The 18,721-nt window shown below is 33.4% G+C and overlaps 1 protein-coding gene across 1 annotated transcript; it reads right to left on the bottom strand.

The window, feature by feature from the left end:
• Nucleotides 1-3,915: 3,915 nt before the first annotated feature.
• On the bottom strand, nt 3,916-5,881 carry LOC112737434 (uncharacterized). Its single transcript, XM_025787339.3, has 2 exons — nt 4,816-5,881; nt 3,916-4,455 (listed from the first exon to the last, which is right to left on the bottom strand). Exons 1-2 carry the CDS (start codon nt 5,794-5,796, stop codon nt 4,123-4,125), a joined length of 1,314 nt encoding a protein of 437 aa, XP_025643124.1. The 5' UTR covers nt 5,797-5,881; the 3' UTR covers nt 3,916-4,122.
• Between the last annotated feature and the right edge of the window lie 12,840 nt (nt 5,882-18,721).

Consider the following 18,721-nt stretch of genomic DNA (forward strand, 5'->3'; position numbering starts at 1 on the left):
AAACCAAAACAGAAAACAGGTTTATGTACATACAAAAAAATCTAATACCTTAATGATAATAATTATACCCACATAAATCTCACTAAATTAATCTACTTTCTACCGACAGATTTTATTTCTACTGCGTTCCGTATCAGTCAACCTGCAATGGTTTTCACGCGTGTCCACACCTCCAGTACATGCGTACAATACCGAAACGTTCCACGTCTATTCCTTATATGCAAGCAAAACCCCTTCATCATGGTAGCATCCGCACTTGTTACAAGGATCTGACTTTCTTTCCGTTTTTTTTTTTTTGGGTGGGATCCCGGCGGGAAAAAAAGAAGGGAGGGGGAAGGGGATTTGGAGCCTTGGAGGAAATAAAAAATAAAAAGGAGGACAGAACGTATCAGACTCAATTGTTTAACAAGAAAAAGAACACGGCCATAAAATGAATATATTTTCGTTACGGGCGAAAAATCTGTTGTATTTGGATATTGGGACTACTTGAATCTAATAGAAGATTAAATAATAATAATAATAATGATGATGTTGATGATGAAATGAGACAAGGCTACATTACATAACATCTACTTTGTCCATATATAATATATTTGTTAACTTGTTGATATTTTAAAAGATTGAGAATTAATTTAATAATTTTTTAGTCGAAGACTATTTTGTTTAAATTTAAAAAAAGTATTATAAAAATTTTTACATATCATTTTAAAATGATTAATCACATGAAAATATTTTATTCAAATATAATAATTAAAATATTAACATATATTTGGTAAAATTTATTATATTATTTATTGTTTTCAATTATTTTATATAAATACATATTTTTATGTGAATAATCGTCTTAAGTATATACTAAAATTAATTATTATTAATATAAAATATATACTAAAATATAATATATATTTTTTTATTTGTCCAAAGTATTTTGTAAGATGTCAATAAATTATAGCTCAAATGGTATAATCTCTCCATACTCAATTAAGAGGTTGTGGGTTTGAATCTTCTATTTTTAGTAAAAGAAAAAGTATTTTTTAAGACAAAAAATAATTGAAAAAAATATTAAGAGACAATAAATTTAATATACAATATATACAATAGAAATAAAATAAAAAAATTAAATTATAATTAATAATTAGATTTTTGATTAATTTCAAATTTTAAATTTTAAAAAATTAGAATTAATAATTAAACGTTTAAATACGTACCATTACCCAACATCTCATCGAAAAACTTCACCCCATCGTTGTCTAACGTTGACGCCGCAGCAACCCCCAGCCGACCGTTCTGCTGCCGCCACGAGGTTCTGGCCGACTAAAACTGCACGTGATCTCTTTGTTGGCGTATCAAATCCCTCGGCAGGCACTTCTTTTCTTCGTTATTATAAGACTGGGTACCGATTGTTACCGAGATCAGTTGCACACCCCCTTCTGGTGAGTGATGATTACCCTCAAATACGAGGGGCATTCAGCAGTTATAATGTTTGGGTCACACCCTACAACAAATCTGAAAAATGGCCACTGGATTATTCGTGAATCGTAGTAGAGAAGATGATACATTAGCCGTTAGGCGTTAGGAGCAGGAAGAATAGGAAGATAGAGAAGGAAGACAACATAGTGTTGTGGTACACGATGGGGCTTCACCATGTTCCTTCACAGGAAGATTATCCGGTTATGCCAACGCTTAATGTTGGACGTGCAGGTTGGTGTCAAGGCTCCCAGGACGGCGAAAATAATGGCCTTTTTGCCCTTTGTTAGGTTGGAGATGGTGGTGGTTTGAATTTCGCCGGTGTCGCTTAGGTAGGAGAAAGTCGCTTCCGAAAAACTTGAAATACATCTAAACCCAACAAATAATCATCCATATAACTATTAAAATAACACTATCCAATGAAATGAACATCTGTTAATTATATATACTTAAATTAACTATCTTCATAAGAATTACAATAATTATTTGCCAACTTATTGAACTGAACATTTATCAATGGGCACATGAAGGAAAAGTATGGGTAAAGAAGGCATGGGTGCGACTATAGGACTGGGAATACTGAGGGATTACATTGTTAAAATTTAAAATTTAAAATTGAAAATTTTAAAATTTGAAATTTAATGGTTATTTTGTTATATATTTTAGAAAATTTGGTAGTGGGTAAAAAATAGTTAAAATTTAAAAGTAAGGGTAAAAATTTTTTGTTATTAGAATTTAAGAGGTATTTTTATTTTTTAATCCATCAGTATACCAATAAATAAATTTATTATATGTAGTGTCAAGATTTTTCATTGTCTCCCTAACGAAGTTTAAAGTGATTATATACATTTAAATCTTTTTATGAATTAAATTTAACTAAATAAACAATAAAATTTAGAATAATACTAGTCATAACTGATTTTTATTATATTAGACCGATTTTAGTTAGAGTTAATTAATAAAAAATCTTAAATATGTAATATTATTTAAAAATTAATTTATCGTAAATTTAAAATTCATTTAAAAATTTGTTATTAGTTAATAGTATATATACAAAATATAATTCAAACAAAAAGCGACTAGTGATCATTTCTACTCCTATTATCTTACGTTCTTCCTAGAGGGTTGCCTAGTCAATTTTTAATTTTATTTAGTTCCTCACATAAAATAAATCTAGAGTTGACCAGTCCATTTTTTATTTTATTTTGTTCCTTACATAAAACAAATCTTTAGAGGATGTCGTGGTTATTTTTATTCTCTTATGAATAATTGTAGTTTTTTTTTAATTTGTAAATAATTTAATACATTAATAAGTTATTTAATCATAATTTTTATATCTTTTGAATTTAAATTAACTTAATTGTTAAAATTTTATGTAAAAACTATCCCATTTGACTCGATGTGTAATTAAAGTTATATATTAATAATATTATTATAAAAAAAATATATAATTATATAAATTTAAATAATATTTTACTTTGTTAATTAAATTCTCTTTGTGCACTCTGATGTATATAATTTATTAAAGAAGTCTCTTGATGAATCAATTTTAGCAGAAAAGTCCCTCTTGTTGGTTTTAGTGTAGTTTTGCGTTATTTGTACAGTTATTCACCTAATTAATGCATAAAATTTTCTTGCCATCTTATTATATTAATTTGCATTTGATCAAATTTGTGACTATTATTGATTAGCGATCAAATTAATATACGGAAGAGGCCCTTTCGGCCAAAAGTAGGGAGTGGCAGTGACCAGGTCGCAACGCCTGTTTACCAAAAAAAAAAAAGTCTAGGGCAATAACTTTGTGTTTAGTCAATATTTAACCATAAAAAATAAAAATAAAAATAAATGATCTCTCAATATTAGATATAATCTCACATAATTAAAAATATTATTAATAATTAATTGATGATTATAAAACATTAAAATTGCTGACCCTTAACATTTCTCTCTCAAAAATATAGGTCTCCTTAAAGTCATAAGACTATGTATAAGGGCTAACGCCAAAAAGTTAAGGAAATTGGTGACTTGACAAAGAGAGAAAATCTTATGACAAAAGAGAAAATAAAAAAATGATTGGAAGTAAAAAAATACGAAAATATCTGCAATATTAGATTATCTCTGTCCCTTTCACGATCGTATCACGACGAAATATCTTTTAAAAGTAAAAAATGATTGAAAGTAAAAATGTAAAAATATTTACAATACTAAATTATCCCTATCCCTTTCACAATCGTATCACAACGAGATATCTTTTAAAAATAAAAAATGATTAAAAGTAAAAATGCAAAAATATCTACAATACTAGATTATCCCTATCCCTTTCACGATCGTATCACGGCGAGATAGTTTTTAAAAAGAATTTATTTATTAAAATAAAAAAACTAGAGATTTTTCAATTAAAAACAAATTAAAAGTGATGTAACCATCACTTTATTTAAAGCATTATCATATTGTGAAAGCTTGTTGATTTATCATATAACACACTAATTATGAGGGAAAAAAACTACAATGAGTACTTCACAAACATATGCGTTGCCTCCGTGCCTATGAAAGATACAAATCTAAGATTAACTAAACTAGTCATCACAAACATAAAACACACATTTACGAGCATGTATCATCATAAGAAACTACTACTGCTAAGTATTTTTTAACTTAACATGGGCCGTCATGAACACGCTGAGCCAAATAGACTAGATGCCAAGTAAGAAACATGAGAGTGAGGATGTTTAAGATGGAGGAGTATGAATTCAACTTCTTCAGCTTCTCATTAAGTTTGAGAATCTTGGATCTGAATGCATCCTGCTCTGCACCTAGTGTGGTTGTTGCTGCTCCTGAGGCCGGGGTGGTGGCACCATTTGTACCGATTTCATTAGGATCAGTAGTACTGTGATGTTGATGATTCTCTTCTGTAATGCTACGCTCACCTGTCATATCCTCTCTTCCCCTTCCTCCTTCTTTCTCCAGTTTCATCCTTTCAAATATCAGCTGATCATAAAAAAAATTGAACCAATATCATATCTTAAAAAGCTTCTCTAATACAATTATCATCTCAACAAGGTAAATCTTGATATGTGTATGAAAAATATGCATACACTTGATTCCACCTTCTCTTCTATGATTGTTTCAACACTATATAAGTCTTAAATTTTTTGTGTATTAAAAATGTTTTTAACCGCTTTCAATACCAAACGAGGAAGGTGAACAACATCAATGATGAAGTACTCATATGAAATCATTAATTGTAATTAATCTTTTCCAAAAAAGAGAGTTGGCTTTAACAATCAGTAGAATGAAAAACTAGTATGTGATCTAAATGAAGGAAGGAAGGAAGTAGCGGGTATATACCTTAGTAGCACGAGGTTCCAAATAAACAGAGTTGGCAAAAACAGTGAAAAGTGCGGCAAGAAGGTTATAAGCTTGAAATATCCCGGCTTTATGGGAAAGCACCTTGGTACTATGGCCAAAGACATGGCCCACCAAAGCCATCCCAATACTATAAGCCATAGCTTTGAAATATACAGGGTATATCTTACTTTGTATCACGGCAAATTGCTGTCTCGGCATAATCCTCGATAGCACGTAGCTTGAGAAGAAAGTAACCCAAACACACAGTCCATAAGCAGTTGTAAATCCCATCAAATTAGCCACACTCATCAATGAATCCAAATTGTCCATGGATCCCAAATATACAGCAGCAACTCGCCTCAATGCTACCCGAGCCCCCAAAAGCATATCATTCCCTTCCGTGACGTTCATAACCACATCATTCTTGAGGGTTTGTCCATGTTCCTTTACCTTCTCCACAGCTTCTTTTGTATACTCCTTGGCATCATGAGCTTTATCGTAAATGGTTTCTTTGGCCTTCTCAACTGCACCACGCGTCACCTCTTTCTTTTTTGCCAGCGACTCTCTCTCGAAGTCGATAACGTCATGGGCCTTGTCCTTGGCTTTCTCTACGGCGCTGGCTATCTTATGCTTGCACTTTCCGTAGGCATCACAGATGAGGTCCTTGGAAGCATGGAGGAAGGCAGCATCGTGTGCTTGGGAGGATAATCCTTGCCCCACGTTAGGGAGAACAGATGCCGCCTCCTTCATCTTCTCCTTGGCGGTGTTGAAAACAACGCCAGTGTCAGAATCTGCATGCTGCTCCGGTGAGATGGAGATTTTGGTGTTCTGATAACCATCTCCATCGAATTCAACGACGACAACCCGATGACCTTCTTTGACAATGGTGCTTTCTGCTTGCTTCTGATCTGCAGACGGAATGGGAGAAAACATGCTTGCAAGAGAAGTCAGAAACAAACACATCGCTAATACGTTCATCATTTTTGCTATTGAAAATTAAAAACGGAGTTTGAAGGTTAAATGATGTGATAGTATTGCTGTATATACCACCGCTCAGACTGGAGATTTGTTTAGGTTTTTGGGAGTATGCTAAAGTCGGTGGTTTGCAACAATGCAATATAACTGCCACGTTGCATGCAGAAGCGGAATCAGGTGGCGACATCTATCATAGTTCTACCTGAAGTGGCCGCATAACCCTCGTCGTGTCGAGATCAAAGGGCTCCATTTGTTGGACGAGTGTAGAGTACACTACGACATTCCACAATCAATTGTACTCCTCTTATCTTAAATTCTTACTAGAGGCGTGACCAATGCATTTTTAATTTTATTTTGTTCCTCGATATCAAAAAAATCCTTAGAGGACTCGGTTATTTTTATTCTCTTACAGAATAATTATATTTTTTATTATTTTTTTAATTTTTAGATAATTTAATACATTGATAAGTTATTTAATAATAATTTTTATACTTTTTGGATCTAAATTAACTTGATCTGTTAGAATTTTTTACAAAAGCTACCTCATTTGATCTCGATGTGTAATTCATGCTATATATTAATAATATTATTATAAGAGTTAAAATATATCATTATATAAATTTGGTTAATATTTTATTTGTTAATTGAGTATTCTTTTAATATTTTTTATGTACTCTCATGTATAAAGTTGAATAGAGTAAATTTATTAAGGTTAGTGGCGGATTCAAAAAATTTCAATAGTAAAGATAAAATATGACAATAATATTTATAAAAAATATTATGTGTATATAAAAAATTAATTATTAAATTATTTATTATATATTTATATATAAATATATTATTTAATTTATTTTTAATGTATATTTTATATTTTAATAAATATTCTTACAAATGATTATTTTTTATGTACACATAACAATTATTATTATTATAAAATATAATTAATCTTTAAAATATATAATTATCAAATTAAAGTACTAAAATATTAATACACTAATTTATATAATAATATATAATTTAAAATTATATTTTTTTAAATTTTATATATTAAAAAAATTAAATATTTTTTAATAATACAATTAAAATATTTTTCTTTCAATATATGTCAGTAAACGACTTAATTCTCTTTAAAGAAACCTCAATGCAACAAGTAGAGATAGTTTAAAAAAAAAAAGCATTGGAGAAATTCTTTAGGAGCTTGAGGCAGAAAATAAACGAGGATAAAACTCTTTACATTCCAAAAGCTCTTTACAGTTTATCATGATTTGGAAAAGTACTTTGAGGTGCTTTTGCTATATTCCAAAGCCAACAAGGAGACCCTAAAAAGAGGTTGTCAATAAGATGAATGGAAGACTTAACAATTAAAAAGCCTAAAAAAAAACCCCCTTTTTTTTTTTTTCTAATTATACTATGTATACCTTTATTTATTTAATTTGTAACTTTGATTGATTCTAAATGTAAGGACTGGTTTTGGGAGAGAAACAAAGCAGACCAAAAAAATTCATCTCACAAGCTGAAAAAATATTAACAAGCTAGCCCAAAAAGTCCCGCCAGGGGGGCCTAGGAGTAAGATATGCCAAGAACGTTGCTAGGCCTTCATGATAAAATTAGGTTGGGGTCTAGTCGAGAAGCAAGATTCATTATGGGTTAGAGTCCTACGATCAAAATATAGCTACAACAATGACATCCTTCCAAAGATAAACAGGAAAAGTAATATGTCTAATCTGTGGAAAGGAATCACATCTTTTTGGAGTGATGTTTAAAAGAATGCTATATGGCATGGCGCATTGGAGATGACTTAAAAATTAAGTTTTGGAAACATTTGGGTGCCAACCTTGGGAATACTAGACCAACATGCTAATATGATAATTCCCGATGGTGAATTGAATTCATCGCTTATGGATCGGATTTTCTTATCATTTTAGGTTTTTAGGACAAAGCTAAGCTTGAGGAGAGGCTTCTGGAAACCGCGGTGAAGAAGATCATGGCCATGGCACGTCCATTACCTTAGCTTGGAAAGTTGAAGATCATATTGCTTGGGCTAATTCTATGATGGAAGTTTTTCTTTGATCATGGCCATCGCATATCAATCCATTATTATTGAAGATAAAACCTCCGATCCTCTGACCGCATATTCAATGTAGATGGGTCATTCTACTCTCACAATAACAATGCAGCTTGCAGAGAAATTTTCAGAAACCACTTTGCCAGGTTCATCATTAGTTATTCTTGCAACATAGGGAGCTGCTCCATCATTCATGCGAAAGTGTGGGGTGTTATTAATGGCCTCCAAATAGCTAATGCTAACGGTTTCCATCACCTAGTTGTGGAATAAGATTCTTATATGGTTATTGACTTCATTAAGGGAGGATATGCTCTACTTCCCATCCATGCAATACTCTCATTGGAGATATTAGAATTCTGGTTGCACGATTGCATAATGTTGAACAGAGCCATACTCTGCGTAAAAGAAACACTGTTGCAGATTTGTTCGCTAGAGAAGGATAGGAGCTTCCTTCTAGATTAAGAAATTCTTAGTTATTTTCTGTTTTCTTTTCCTTAATATATTTAGACATAATTTAAACATAATAAATACATTAAATTTATGTAGATAAAAAATTTAATAATAAAGACAAATATATATAGATAACGAATAATTATATATTTATATTACCGACTTGATTGACTTGATTCTTATTTATTATAGTTAAATTAAGATAAATTCTTTGGTATCTATGAATTTAGCGTCCAATTTGTTGAAATCGTCTCTGAGATCTAATTTGGTTTTAAAATCATCCTTACTTTAGGATCAAAATCGTACTGAAGTGACGACAAAAACGGAGGCAGTGGTGGATCCTCTTTTTTTTTATTTTATAAATTTTTTGTTATAGATAATTTAGTCTAAAATTTTAATATTTAAGTAAAAAAAAACGATTTTAAAATTTGATTTTAAATCTTAGGAACGATTTTTATAAAAAAAAGTTGGAAACAAAAAAAATTTTAACATATATCTTAAGGACCAAAATCGTACTTAACCCTAAAAATTATTTAAATTTAATATTTTTAAATTAAATATTAATTTTTATTTTTTTAGTAAATTAAACAATTATATATAAACACTATAGCATGCCCTTCAAATTAAATTTATATTTATAGTCAGTCACCAAAAAAAATTTATATTTATAGTCATAGTTTTAGCAAGTGAGAATAAAAAGAAGGTAAAATAATTCAAAGTCCAAACCCGTTTTTTTCTCTAGAATTACAAATGTATATTACTATGAAAAATTATTTTCAAGATGAATCCATCTATTTCTTTAGACCTCGTTTATTTGTTACATCGTATAATAATATTAGTTGATGTTAACAAATCAATTCTTCTCATAATTTTAACGTGACACAATAATACAGCATTATCTACTTTTGGATAATTTTTTTAAATAAAGAAATTAAATATTTTATTTACAAATATATATAATTATGAACATATTTAAAAGTTAATTTTTTTGGATTTAGCCTTTCTACAAACGAAATATATGCAGTAAAAAAAAAAAGGCATATTTCATTTTGAATACAATTATTATTTTTATTACACTGATAATGAAATACACATTTTTTAAATCAATTTAAAATATAAAATTAATATAATATTTTATGATTTAAATAAAATTAATTTGGTTTTTATTTTTAATTTAATCCAAATTTATTTAAAAATATTAATTTAATTTTTTTTAATCCAATCCAATTTAAATTATTGTAATTGAATTACTTTAAATTTAAAATTTATAAAAAACACTAATTTCATGATTTAAAACTGTTCACTAATTTTTTGTATTTTTATTTTTTTATTTATTTTTTTAGTAAATATTTACATACAATTTTTTTTATTATATAAAATTGATAGTTAAAAATTATTAAATAACCATTAAGTCAAATATATCAAATTATTTAACAGTTATTAGCTATCAACTAATTTTACATGAAGACAACTACATATGAATATTTATTTTTTTATTTTAGAAAAATATTTTTTTTTGTTTCTTAAAAATGATTATTTTTAACTGTTCACACCTTAGGAAACACAATTGGTATATGAGAGGAGAATTCATTTTTAAATGTTGAAAATAATAAAAACATATTTGGTTGGTCCATTTTTATAATGTATTTTTGATATTTTAGAATTTAAAATTATATTTTTATTAAATATATAATTTTAATTATTTAATTTTTTTATTGAATTAATAATTTATTTTTATACAATTATAAATATGAAATGAATTACTATTTTAAAATAATTAATCACAGTTATATGGATTTATCATTATATTAAGAGATAATATTAAAACAACTAATAACACCTTTGATTTGTTTGTATATATATATGATATAGACTATTCCTCACCTTTATTGTTATATTCTTGTAAGAAGGATATGAGTCGTGACTGTAATAATATGTATGTATATAATATTTATAAGTTGCTTGAGTAAGAAGTTTTGTATATATTTATATGCTTATCTGTTTTTAATTAAAAAATATATTTATTTTTGTTTTAAAGAAAATAGCAATACGGTTTTGAGTCAAAAACTCCTATTTTATTATTAAATATATAAAGTCGTCGTAACACTCAGAGTGACATCGCCAGAAGCGTCACATTCTGATAATAAGAGTGTTACAACTCTTGTCTCCTCAAAGATACTATGACCCCACTGATCCTCACATGACGATGCCAATATATATATATATATATATATATATATATATATATATATATATATATATATATATATATATATATATATATATATATATATATATAGCAAGTTAGGACAGACGAAAAAAAAAAGGAAAAAAATTCATCCCCTTATTTGACACGACCTGACACAAAATGACCATTACACCAGCGAAACACTCAACGAAATTTGATGGAACTCTTTCATTACTCCATTGTTGCAGATCTGATATCTTTAAACATCACCATCCTTTCCTCATCTTCCACGTGATGTTGATCCTCCATTGATGCCAATCCAAAGTCTTTAATATCCTCCTTCATCAAGCCTTTTTGTCGTGTCTTCCTTCTTCGTGTCTAAAACAACACGATGCTGCTCCTAAGCTTCTCCAGTTCATCTCTACCTCGGTCTCCTTCATCAAAGATGGCATCCCATCTTCAAGATCAGACGACTATGGCGACAAAATTTTTCAAAGAAGTTTGATAAAGTTTCTTAGTGAGATGAGATTTTGGCGATTGCATGACTGTAATTCTTTTAGATTTGGTATATAATTTTTTTTTCAACTCAATTTTTATCCATTATTTACTTTAATTTCATAGCTCAGCTGCTTTATTTTTTGACAGACATCCTTATATACTTTTTTGTTTTAGACTCCAGTCCAATATTTAATACTTGAAAAAAATCCAAAATTTTACCAAAACAAATGGTTAACCTGATTGACCGATTATCTTCTTAAATTCAAATTATTTATATAAAATAAAATAAATAAAGAGTTGAGATTTGATAAATTAATAAGGACGGCAGCACTCCTTACTTAATAAGAAGTGTTTAAGAATGACCCTTCATCAATGAATACATATTCAATACTGTTCCGGGGCTTACCTAAAACCGGATGGTTGTTGGGCTTGTTTACGAGGCCCAAGCATTCAAGGAAGATGGTCTTTGACTTGTCCTGCATCAGGGAGTTGCCGTACGAGTTGTGTGTTTGAAAGGATGGGGGTGGTACCTGCAAGATACTCTGATGCCTAACTCAGCAAAGGGTTAAGCAGGTTTTTAAGTATTGGAACTTAGGTTTACCTGAGTGCCTCAGTGTATTTATAGGTGATGGACCAATAACCACCGTTGGAGTCGTTCCACTTCTGATGGTGGAAATTTATCTTAGGGTTGTTGAGATCACTCTTCTAGAAGTGGATGAGAGATTTAAAGAGGCAGTTACTTATTTAAATAAGTGTCATCCGCCAGCTCATGTTGAATCCGACCTCTTTGGAGAGGTCGGGTGGATCAGTGAAGGTCAATCCTTTGGATTGGGCCTTTTTGGCTTAATTGGGCCTGGCTTATATTTTGGGTCAAGGTATGAACAGTGCCCCTACTCGAGTCCGATCTCTTAGTTACGATTGGATTCGAGTATCAGTTGAGCTCGGGGATGCTTAAGTCGATATTTCCTTTCAAGTCAGAAAACTGACGTGATTTTAGTTTTGAAACCGACGTGATTTCAAATTATCAACCGGCACATCTTTTGGTTCTTCGCATTGACACGTGGAGAGCGGTTACATTGGTAACGGCGCCCCATTTTTAATGAGTGAGCTACTTTTACAGTTATGCCCCTGACCTCTTATAAATACTCTTTAATGTTCCTCTTTCTCCTTTTTCGTCTTCTCTTTGAATTTTCTTTTCGTGCTTTCTTCCATATTCGAAAGACCTTTGTACTTTGATGCTTGCCTTCTCTGTTCCTAGTTTTTCGTCCCTTTCATTCTTGTTGTCAGTTCTTCTCTCCCAGAAAGATTAGTTTCTCATTACCTTCACTTTTTATTGGCTTTCACAGTATCTTTGTTGAGATTGTTAAGTGTGCTGAATTATCGAGGAAGAGATTATGAGTAGACTTTATGGCACCTATAGTAGGAAACTTCGGGTTTTTTGTGTTTTTCTTTTTATAAAAATCGTTTCCTTTGATGTGGTTGATTGTTTTTGTTTGAAAAGGAACTATCTTGTTTCGAAACCTATTTTTGATGGTTTCTTTTTCTTTGTGCAATGTAGGTATATCTTCCAACATATTTTCCCATTTCTGAAAATGTCTTCCCAAGTTTCTAAAACCTTATCGAGATGGGTAGATTCCTCTGTCATTTCTGAGCACCCAATAGTAGATGATGTTTTTATAACCGAACTTAGAAAACACCATAGAATCCATAGTCTTGATGCTGACGAACCCAAATATGAGTTAGTGGCCCCAGATCTTGAGGACCGAGTTTGCTGTGGGAGGGTGAATGATTCTGATCCTCACTTTATTTTCGTGTATGACTGCTTATTTACCCGTTTAGGTGTTATCCTGCCTTTTTCCGATTTTAAGATGGAAGTGCTGTCTCACTATAGAGTAGCTACTACCCAACTCCATCCCAACTCTTAGGGTTTTCTCAAAATTTATCAATTTGTCAGCCAAGGGCTTGACTTTCTGATTTCCTTAAAGATTTTCTTCTATCTTTTTCATTTGACAAAGCCTTTTAGTGCTAAGAATAAACAACAATGGGTTTCCTTCCGAACTATTCAAGGCCGAAAAGTTTTTCCATCTTCGATGAGTCTTTTCATGATTTCAAATATTTCTTCTTCAAGGTCCGGGCTATCGAAGGCCATCATCTCTTTTTCTTAGCTGAGGACAATGAGCCCCGATTTCCTTTATACTGGGTAGAGACAAACCCTGTAGAAAAATACAACCTAATAGATTTGGAGGAAGTTGAGGAGGCCGTGGTCGAGTTTTTTCGAGAGGCTTAGGGACGGGCTCCAAACCTGGGCACCAAAAAATTTCTTCTTAGATCTCCGAGCTATATGAGGACCGAGCTAGGAAGTTTTTGTTTTTGACTTTGTAGGTGGTTCTGATTACTCTAACTTATGTGCTAATCATTTTTCCTTTCTTTTTAAGAGAAAATGTAAAGCGGGTCGAGAGCTGCTGGTGCGAAATTTATAACCCACAAACTAATTGGCAAGTGCACCAGGTCGTAACAAGTAATACCTCAGGTGAGTGAGGGTCGATCCCACGAGAATTGATGGATCAAGCAACAATAATTGAGTGATTGGCTTAGTCAGACAAACAGAAAAGAGTGTTTTGGTATTCAAAAACATTAAATAGTAATTCAGAAATTAAAACAGCAAGCAGTAAATTGATGAGAAATATATGGAGAAACAGTTAAGGCTTCAGAGATATCTATTTTTCGGATTGGCTTTTCTTACTAACTATTTTAATCATGCAAGATTCAATTCATGGCAAACTATATATGACTAAGCCCTAATTCCTTAGACCTTCTTAGTCTACTCTAACTTTCATCAACCGCCAATTCCTTGGTCACCTAATTCCAATTAGAGGATGAAGTTCAATTCTAGTTTATGTGCCACAGAAACTCTAATTAACCAAATATAAAAGGATTATATGTCACGTATCTCGTTAAGTCCAGATAATTAGAAGTATAGGAGAAATTATTTTCAAGCTATTGTTCAACTAAAGAGCTTTTCCAAGTTATAGAAGAACTCAATTAGAACAAGGTCATACTTCCGTTCCACCCAAATTCATAAGATAAAGAACGAAAATAATTCTTGAAATAAAAATCAATACATGAATTAAAATAGAAAAATAATAGTATCAATCCATACAATAGACAGAGCTCCTAACCTTAACAGTGGAGGTTTAGTTGCTCATAGTTCAGAGAGAAAAACTAGGATTCAGGTAAACTGTAAATTGCGGAATGATGTTCTAGAGAAGAGAGAAAAGATTCTTTTCCCTTTTATATCAAATCCTAATTAATGTAAAATATATTTTCTAAAAATTAAATAATATCTTTTTCTAATTATAAAAGAAATAAAGTTTAAATCAGAATTAATTAAAAATCTTCGAGCACTCCTAATTCGGATGCTGGGACCACCAATCATGCGCCTTACTTGGAAGGGGATGTGCCTTACTTGGAGTCATGCGCCTTTCTTGATCACGGCAGCATGGATTGGAGCCTAGATAAGTGATCCTGCACCTTACTTAGTGAAATTCTGCGCCTAACTTGGAATGTGATCAAGGCCTTACGCCTTACCTGAAGAATCCATGCGCCTAACTTGAAGAATGGAGTGCTACGTTATGTGTTGTTGTTATGCCTTGCGCCTAACTTGAGAAATCTCAAGTTAGGCGCAGCCTTGGCAGAACTGGTGGAAAAGAAGTATGGACTATTATATATCGTTGAAAAGCTCTGAAAGTTAGCTTTCCAACGCCAATAGAATCACGTCCATTGGACCTCTGTAGCTCGAGTTGTTCAGGTTTGAGTGTAGAGAGGTCAGGGTTGACAACATCATTCGCCTTCTACTCTTTTTCTGCGAAAATTCCATCAAATCCAGCCAAATGATACCTAAAATAAACAGAACTGCAAACGATTCAAAGTAGCATCCATAGTGGCTAAAAGATAATTAATTCTTGATTAAACTCGACAAATTGAATGCAAATTCACTAGGAAAAGATAGGAAAGATGCTCACGTATCAGCTGCTTATCAGAAGGTGCAGGAAGCAAAAAGGAATGCATGTGCCCAGGCTACCGCACAAGAGGTCAGAGCCTCTGCCACTCCTCCCTGGTTTCAAATCTCGGGTTTGGGGACTTCTTCTCAGTCGATCTTGGTAAATCCTATTCTTACTCCTCCTCTTCCTCCTCCTGGCCCCATCCCTCCAGTCTTTTCTTCCTCGGAGCCTGAGAAAAAGAAACGAAAGATCTCGAAAGCCGGTGCCTCCAACACCAGGGACACCGACTTTGACGAAGTGAAATTTTCTAGGAAGCACAACCTTCCACATAGCCAAATTGCTATGGATGATGCTGCTATCTGTAATCATCTTCAGATTTTAATCCGAGGAGGAATTCGAACTGTTGAGGTTTTCACCACTTTTTATGATATATTGGAAAAGACTCCTTAAAGTGCTACCCAATCTTCTTTGGAGCACCTTCAAGGGCAAATTACTTTGTATCAAGAAGAGGAGAAAAGATTGTAGGAGGAGAATGACAGGCTGAAGGAAGAACTTTCCCAAGCCCGACAAAAGGAGAAGCAGTTAATGGGTTCTTGTGCCATGGCTGAGGGTTTGAAGGAGAAGGCTGAACAGAATTATGTACGCCTTTTTTCGGCCAATCTTGACTTAAGAAGGGAGGTGGAGTAGCTTCAGGAGGGCTATCAGGATTTGGAGGACTCCATCGTTGAAGGGACTGAGGAGGTATTCAGGGTCCTGAAGGAGCAGGTCGGCGTTATTGTTCCCGACTTAGGCCTGTCACCCCTTCACCCTAACAAAGTCATTATCAATGGAGAGATAGTTTTTCCTTCCCGCCCTGAAACAGACTCCGAGTTGAAGACAGCGGGGCAACGTATAATTGAATCTCCTCCTCGTGGAGCTTCTGCTTCTGAGGAGTTAATGCCGAGTTCTTCTGCTCCGCCTGATGCTGCTCCGACCTCTACGGCTGGAGAGGTTCCGTCGACGCCTCCAACTTCTGCTACCGACCCTACTTCTCCTCTAGATGATAATCCTCTTATTAGAAATATGTGATTTTCTTTACTAAGGCCCAACTTTGTGGGACCTTTTGATGAACAATTTTTATGTTTTGTATTTTGTGGATGGCTTGCTGACTTTTTATCCTTAATAGGGTCTTTAAACAAAAAGTTTTATTTCTGGTCCTTTTTGGATAGGACCTTTAACAAAGTCGTTGTTTTATTCCTGTGATGATGTTTCTTTTTTACTTGAAACTTTTGTTGAATGGTTTAAGGCTTTTCATAGAAAAACCTTTTTTGTACCTTAGTTTTGTGACGCTTTGGAAAATTTTTCTAAGATAGTTTAACTGTGGCTTCTGAGAACTTTCTTGTCAAGTAATATTCCTATGGGAATGTTGTTGCCTTTGACCTTTAACGGGTCTTTTGTATTTTTCGCTTTCCATTACTTTATTTGCCTACGTTTTATTTTCATTGTGCTGATTGAACTATTTTCATAACTTAGGTTATTCTTGTAATTCATTTAGTTCTACTCGGGCTTTCCGACTTATAAGTTACTGGCTATATTGTTTCCGGGCAGTTTTATGATCAGCCTTTATAACCTCTTTACACCGACTTGTATCTCGTCGCTTTATCTAGCCGACCATATTAGGTCGGACAACAGATTTTTGTGCTTTTTCGAGCTTAAGTCAGTGCGTGTCGTAGTAATGATAAATGAAAATTCTAAAGAGAAAGATAAAAAGATAATATAAGGAGAGATATTATTACTAGCAAAATGTGGCTTTGTAAGGATACTTTTGCTACTAAGGGAAATGAATTTTCTGCCCCTAGCTCTCGTTAAAACCCTCTCCAAGAAAACCCTTTTTTGTGAAAAAACCATGGAGTCGGGAAAAAGAGTACATCAGGGAGCGATGTTCACTTCTAGTTGTAATATCTCTTCATATTGCAAGCGTGCCACGACCTCAGAAGCTCGGATCCTCCTAGATCGGACACCTTATAGTATCATTTTCCTAAGACATAAACTATCTTGTAGGGTCCCTTCCAGTTTGCAGCGAGCTTCCCTTCGCCTGACCTGTTTGCGCCGATATCATTTCGGATCAAGACCAAGTCGTCTGGGATGAAACTTCTTCGAATGACCTTTCTGTTGTATCTATTCGTCATCCTTTGCTTCACCGCTGCTTCCCTTATCTGTGCTTGTTCTTGAACTTCTGGGAGCAACTCGAGTTCTTCTTTGTGGGCTTGAACGTTACCGACCTCATTGTAAAATCTCATCTTTGGACTTTACTCGTTGATTTCAATAGGGATCATGGCTTCTATGTCATAGGCAAGTCGAAAGGGTGTCTCACTGGTAGTGGAATGAGGCGTAGTTTGGTAGGCCCACAATACTTGAGGAAGCTCTTCGGCCCAAGCCCCATTTGCTTCTTGATGTCTTTTCTTTAACCCTGCCAGTATGACTTTGTTGGCTATCTCGGCTTGCCCATTTGTTTGGGGGTGCTCTACCGAAGTGAGCTGGTGTTTTATTTTCATGCTGGCCACCAGATTCCTGAATGTAGAGTCGGTAAATTGTGTACCATTTTCCGTGGTAATAGAGTGGGGAACTCCAAACCTAGTAATGATATTCTTGTAAAGGAACTTTCAACTTCTCTGTGCCGTGATAGTGGCTAAGGGTTCTGCTTCAATCTATTTCGTAAAATAGTCTACTCCCACTATGAGATATTTAACTTGTCCAGGCACTTGAGAAAAAAGTCTGAGTAGGTCCAATCCCCATTTTGCAAAAGGCCATGGAGAAGTTATGCTGATTAGTTCTTCAGGGAGAGCGACATGGAAGTTCGCATGCATCTGGCATGGCTGACATTTACTCACGAAGTTAATGGCATCTTTCTGTAAGGTCAGCCAGAAAAATCCAGCTCGGATAACTTTTCTGGCCAAGGATCTTGCTCCGAGATAGTTCCCGCAGATGTCACTATGTACTTCGTCCAAGACTTCTTCCGTCTTAGAGGTCGGGACACATTTTAACAATAGTGTACCTATTCCCCTTCTACAGAGGACATTTCTCACCAAATTGTAGTTATGTGCTTTCTTTCGAATCTTCTTGGCCTCTTTTTGTTCCTCAGGTAAGGTGTCGAATTTTAGATATTTGATCAGAGGAGTCATCCATCCGAGGTCTAATTTGGAAACTTCTAAGACGTCTAGCTTGGTATCTGCTTTCGTGATTGAGGGTTCTTGGAGAGTTTCTTGGATCAGGCTTCTATTGTTTCCCCCAGGTTTGGTACTTGCTAACTTGGAGAGGGCATCGGCTCTGCTGTTAAGTTCCTGAGTTATGTGTCTGACCTCGGTTTTGGGGAATTGCCTAAGATACTCCATAGTTTTTTCTAAGTACCTTTTTATATTTGGGTATTTAGCCTCATATTCTCCATTACTTGAGAAGTCACCACTTGAGAGTCACTGAAGACGACTACTTTGGTGGCTCCAACTTCATTGGCTAGCTTTAGTCCGGCAATCAGGGCTTCATATTTTGCCTGATTATTGGAGGATGGAAACTCAAATTTCAAGGAGACTTCTATTTGAGTTCCTTTCTGATTAACCAATATTATGCCAGCACTGCTTTCGACTTTGTTGGAGGAGCCGTCCACATATAACTCCCAGATCGTGGAGGTCTCCTCTTGATCTCCTGCGTATTTGGTCACGAAGTCGGTGAGACATTGGGCTTTGATGGCTGTCT

This window comes from Arachis hypogaea, chromosome 13 (assembly GCF_003086295.3).
Source record: "Arachis hypogaea cultivar Tifrunner chromosome 13, arahy.Tifrunner.gnm2.J5K5, whole genome shotgun sequence".
NCBI classification, from domain to species: Eukaryota; Viridiplantae; Streptophyta; class Magnoliopsida; order Fabales; family Fabaceae; genus Arachis; species Arachis hypogaea.

Excerpts from the sequence above, each read along its gene's own strand:
- LOC112737434 (XM_025787339.3), bottom strand. The coding sequence starts at position 5,796 with ATGATGAACGTATTAGCGATGTGTTTGTTTCTGACTTCTCTTGCAAGC. Across the intron at positions 4,456-4,815 it reads TGGAACCTCGTGCTACTAAG|CTGATATTTGAAAGGATGAA; the intron begins GTATATACCCGC and ends TTTTATGATCAG.